Source organism: Lontra canadensis, unplaced genomic scaffold, assembly GCF_010015895.1.
Source record: "Lontra canadensis isolate GAN:19392208 unplaced genomic scaffold, GSC_riverotter_1.0 scaffold38, whole genome shotgun sequence".
In the NCBI taxonomy this organism is placed as follows: domain Eukaryota; kingdom Metazoa; phylum Chordata; class Mammalia; order Carnivora; family Mustelidae; genus Lontra; species Lontra canadensis.
This window is the reverse complement of record NW_022631032.1, coordinates 6,836,626-6,842,625: the sequence shown is the minus strand read 5'-3', so window position 1 is coordinate 6,842,625 and position 6,000 is coordinate 6,836,626. Positions and strand designations below refer to the sequence as shown.

General features: G+C 33.3%; 1 protein-coding gene across 1 annotated transcript in view; it reads right to left on the bottom strand.

Moving 5' to 3' along the window:
* The window catches only part of KPNA1 (karyopherin subunit alpha 1), a 67,086-nt gene that overhangs the window by 39,696 nt on the left and 21,390 nt on the right, over positions 1-6,000 (bottom strand). The window contains exon 2 of the mRNA XM_032869527.1: positions 3,278-3,411. Coding sequence (XP_032725418.1) covers positions 3,278-3,406 — 129 coding nt within the window. The 5' untranslated portion in view covers positions 3,407-3,411. The remainder of the gene's footprint in view (positions 1-3,277; positions 3,412-6,000) is intronic.

The window sequence follows — 6,000 nt, the reverse complement described above, 5'->3', positions numbered from 1 at the left end:
TCATAAGGATGATGACATGGTAAGACCTGAGAAATACTCAGCAGAGGGAAGTCCTAAAACTACAGCAATCCAGCCAGAACAGAGGATTAACAATTCTGACTGGTGCAAGAGGACAAAAAATGTAGGGTGTAGGTCTCCAGCAGAAAAAACATAGAACTTCTGAGAAGTTTAACCACACAGAAAATTAGATAAAAATTATTTGAAAGAGGGGTAGAAGAGAATTGAAAAAAACAAACAAAAAAGACAGCTAGGAATCTGAAGCCAAGCAGGTAAAAAAATCAGACAATTAACTTCAGTAAAAACAAAGTATACAGAAAGGAAATGTAACCACAGTATACTATTCAGTTCAGCAATAAATAATACTTATGTACTGTAGTATAACTATACTGAGAATACAAGCAAGGGAAAAGTAGTGTAAGAGCTTAAATCTTCACCTACCATAATAGAACATCAATAGGTAATATTTTAAATTAATAAATAGTCAAGAGGATTGAAAGTGGTTTACCTTGGGAATGAGACCAGAAACACTGGTGGTTTGGTTTCAAGTACTACAGTACTATTTAACTTTTTCAACTGTGCATGTCTTACTCAGAGAAAAATAGGTTTTAAAAAAGAAAAAACTAGGGCACCGGGTGGCTCAGTCAGTTAAGCAGCTGCCTTCAGCTTGGGTCATGATCCCAGAGTCCTGGGATCGAGTCTTGCATTGGGCTCCCTCCTCAGCGGAGGGTCTGCTTCTCCCTTTCCCTCTGCTTGTGCTCTAATAAATAAAATCTTTAAAAATAATAATAAAAAAGGAAAATCTGCCAAAACAATCATGATCTATACACCTTAACTACAGGCTACATGTTAACTGAACTTGTCAACCAAGTTAATAAATGTGGAAAGTTGCCTGTCCAAAAGTTTATGAACTTGCTCACTTCACAAAATATTTCTTTTAACTAAAAACATCAAGCAAACCTCCATTCATCATCATAATGGGTTTTATGAACTTTTCAGCAGCACTAGGTTACCTATTCACTCTGAATTAACAAGAGTCTGCTTAATTCAAATTTACAAGTACTGGCTTAATCAGAATGACACCAACTAGTATAATTTTTGCCAAAAATAAATTTTAGATTGGTCTGTAAGGGCCAAATGAATAGAGGTCATTTATCCTCTATCCATTAAGTGCTCTATCCTATAAATGTTGCCTAGATATAACAAAAATTAAATGTTAGTGTGATAAAAGGACAGCCCTCAAAGATGCAGTTAGTTATCTTTTGAGCACTCGGCAACATCAACTCCTGTGCTACCCTCACATCTAGCTTGTCAGCTGGCTTAAGCCTGTGACTTTTCCCGATAAATGACAAAGCAACTGTGAAAGATAAACAGTACCTAAATGAATCTATATTTTACTAATATTTACTATTTTACAAATGAGGCATCAAATAAGTACTGTTAGGATATTAAGAAGCCTGACTGCTTTTACCAGTTCTCTCTATATAATAAAGGATGAAATAAAAAAATTAAGATTTGAAATAGAGCAATATTCCAGAAACTTATCACAGAAACTTATTAAAGCCATAGTACAATTTCAGATCTCATACAATGAACATGATAGAATTTCAACTACAAATATTTTCAGTTCAATATATGGGGCCATACTTGCCAGTTGATATATTAAGGATACAGAGCATTTGTCTTCAGGCAAGTAAGTGAATACGAAAAATTTATTTTATTCATATAACATGACATCATCTACCACCAAGAAGACAATAAAATGAACACTGTTAATAGCAGAGGGTCATTATTACATCTTCAAATGGCTTTATGCCAAATATGATGCATAAGCTGGTGATTATATTCAGACCTACACTTGGGCTCATGTGTATATATTCATGTATTCACATTCACATATGGGAATATAAATATGTAACAATGTTATTATGATTTCTGAAGTTTACCTCCACAATAGAAGCTACTACAAAAGTTCAATGAGGGGGGTGGGGTTATGGACATTGGGTAGGGTATGTGCTATGGTGAGTGCTGTGAAGTGTGTAAACCTGGAGATTCACAGACCTGTACCCCTGGGGGAAAAAAAAATATATATGTTTATAAAAAATAAAATTAAAAAAAAAAAAAAAGTTCAATGAAAGATTCCACTTCAAATAAGACACAGAGATGAAAAAAGAGATAATTAAGAAACCCAGAGAAACTCATCCTTTTATGAATAAGTGATAACTCTTAATTTACTCCACTTAATATAAACTCCATTATAATATTATAAATTCTTTGCCCCCAAAATAATAGTATAATGACAGTGTTTGAGTCAAACATCTACAGCCCTAACAAAAAAAACACTGGGGTTGTAATGTACGCTTGGGCTTTAACTAACTGGATTCTACAGTGCAGTGTTACCCAAAGGAACAGTGTATTTTGAGACCAGCTCACTATAAATGCAAACTATTTATGACAGATTACTTTATTTCTCATGTATGAAAAATTCTGACTCATTCATTTGTCTTTTATGGAGCTTTTGTAGCATGGGGATCAAATGGTCCTTCCAAGCTCAAAAGTCTCTCCTTAAGGGGAAAAAAAAAAAAAGTCACCTAAGTGTCTTTAAATTTCTTTGCCAAAAGGGATATACCATTCATTCTAGGCATTTTAGGAGGAAGGTAAAGTGACAGTGACTCCCAAATCCTCCTGAAGATGTTCAGACATTGTCAGTTAAAAATGACCAAAAATTTTTTAAAAATAAATGTCCTAATGAATCATACAGAATTAATTTAGGGGTAAAGAGACATATTCCTTGAGATTTTTGTTTTAAAATACTACATAATAAATGTAAAGACAGACACGAAGCAAGTACAACAAAATACTGACAATTTACTGATTGCAAAGGAGAATTTATGAAGTTCACTATTAATTTTTTATGTTTACAAATTTTCATATTAAAGATAATGAAAAATAGAATTTTACTGATCACTTGAGAATTCATTAACAAACATGCACATAAAACTTAAGCAAGTTGCAACTTTAAAAAAATAAAATACACTAAAAACAAATAGGCTGAAATATTAAACAGTGGTTGTACTGGAAATATGAGAACCTGAGAGATGTATTTATTCTTGACTTTTCATCACTTCCTCTTCCCCATTCCCAAAACACGTTGATTTTATGACAGGGACATATATCTACACACATATACATATCTAACAAAATCAAAATTGAAGTAGTTTCAGGCTTAAAATGGAAAATTTAGTTCTTTAAAATAAATTAATAAGGATAAAGGATTTACCTGCTCTTCTCTTTTCTGCTTGCGTAACTGCAATCCCTCTTCCTCCCTCCTTCTGCGCATCTCATCAGGATTCAGGGACTTATTTTTGTAACTTTTCAAGCGAAAGTTCTCTTTTCCTGGGGTAGTCATGATTTCTACAAAAATGAGAAAAAGGAAGAGAACAAATGAGCTTGGCTTATGGTAAAGAGTTCTGTTATTCTAACAGCACAGCTGAATCGTTACTTTTTTTTAGGAGATTAAAGTGTACATGTCAACAGCTTTCATATTTTCACATCCATGTGCAAACCATTAACAGTCAATTTTTTAACATTTTCATCACCTCAGAAAGAAACTGTGTACCACTTGGCTATCACTCCTATCCAGGACATTTCATACAAACAGAATCATACACATGATCTTCTGTGCCTTGCTTCTTTCACTTAGCATATTTTTAAAGTTCATCTATGTTGCAACATCTATCGTAGTTTATTCCTTTTTATGACTGAATACTACCCCATCATATGGATATACCCCATTATATTTTATATCTAACTCATCAACTGATAGACATTTGAGTTCTTTCCACTTTTTGGCTATTATGAATAATGCTTCCATAAACATCTCTGGACAGGTTTTTATGTAGATAAATGCTTTTATTTTTCTCGGGCATATACCTAGGAATCAAACTGTTAGGTCACATGGTAACTTTGTTTAATCATTTGAGGAACTGTCAAACTATTTTTCCAAAGTGCTGCGCTATTTTACATTCCTACCAGCAGTGTAAGGGGGCTGCCAATTTCTCTATTATCACAATTTTTGATGTCTGCTGTCCTTTCACATACTTTCTAACTGTATATCCTCCATAAAAAGTCAATTCAGATTCTTTGCCCATTTTTAAATTGTCTTTTTTTTTATAATTAAGGTTATAAAAATTCTTTATATATTCTAGACTGAAGTCCCTTATCAGAGTGGTGCCTGAGTGGCTCAGTTGGTTGAGCATCTAACTCCTGGTTTCAGCTCCTATCATGATTTCAGGGTCACGGAATCAAGCCCCGCATCAGGCTCCCTGCTCAGTGTGGAGTCTGCTTCCCCTTTCCCTCTCAAGTGCTCTCTCTTTAAAAATAATGGACTACTTAAAAAAAAAAAAAAAAAAAAGTCCCTTATCAGATATACAGTCTTTAAATATTTTCTTCCACTCTATGGGTTTTCTTTTCACTTTCTTAATGGTGTCCTTTGAAGCACAGAAGGTTTTCCTTTTGATGATGTACAAATCTATTTTTGCTGTTGCTCATGCTTTTAGTGTCATACTTTGGGATTCTTAACCCTAAGTTTCCTTCTAAGAGTTTTAAAGTTTTAGCTCTTACATTTAGGTCTGTCATCTACTTTGAGTTAATTATTATTTATGGTATGTGGTAAGGGTCCAACTACATTATTTCACATATGGCTACGCATTTGTTCCAGGCACCATTTGCTGAAAAGACTATTCTTTCTCCATTGAATGGTCTTGATACCCTTGTTGAAAGACAAATTAACCACATCTATGTGTTTTTATTTCTCAACTCAATTATATTCCATTGATCTGATCTGTATGTATATCTTTGTGCCGATTCCACAAAATCTTAACTACCATTTTTGTAGTAAGTTTTGAAATCAGAAAGTATAAGTCCTCCTATCTTAGTCAAGATTATTTTGGCTCTTCTAGACACCCTGCAATTCCATATGATTTTTAGGATCAGTTGGTCAGTTTCTACAAAGAAGCAAGCTGGGATTCTGATAAGGACTACACTGAATCTGTAGGTCAACGTGAGGAGTATTGCCATCTTAATGTTAAATCTTCCAATCCACAGAGAGGATATTTTTCTCTTAGATCTTCTCTAGTTTCTTTCAACAATATTTTATAGTTTTCAGTGTTTTATAATTATTTTGTTAAATTTTTTTCTATTTTAATTTTTTTGATGCTATTGTAAATGGAATTTTTTTTCTTGATTTCACTTTTGGATTGTTCATGACAAATCTATAGAAATACAATAAATTTTTGTATACCAATTTTGTATTCTGCAACTCTGCTAAACTTGTGTATTAGTATTCTAGTATTTTTTAGTGAATTCCTGAGGATTTTCTAAGTCATTTCATACAAAATCATATCATCTGCCAGAGACGGTTTTCTTTCTTTCCAATCTTGAGGTCTTTGTGTATTTTTCTTTCTTTTCCTTTTTTTTTTTTTTTTTTCAAAATTGCCATAGCTAGAAGCTCTAGGTAGAAATGGAGAAAGCAGGCACTCTTGTCTTATTCCTGATTGTAGAGGAAAAGTGTTCAGTTTTCGCCATTAAGCATGATGTTGTCTTTGAGTATTTCCGAGGTGTCTTTATTCATATTTAAGAAGTTCCGTTCTAGTCCTCGTTTTTTGGGTGTTTTTATCATGAAAGGGTGTTAGATTTCATCAAATTTATTTTGTGTCTATTATGAGAACAATGTGACTTTTATTTCCTGATATATGTTATATTAATTGGTTTGTGCACTTCACACTAACCTTGCATTCTGGGATATTATGCCACTTGGTTGTGGTGTAAAATTCTTTTTATATGCAATGAATTAGGCTTGCTAGTATTTTGAGGATTTTTGTGTTCATCTTTATAAGGTGAAGTCTGTAGTCTTCTTGTGATGTCTCTGGTATCAGGGTAATACTAATACTAGCTTCATAAAATAAACTGGGAACTGTTCCCCCTCTCAGTTTTTAGGAAGAG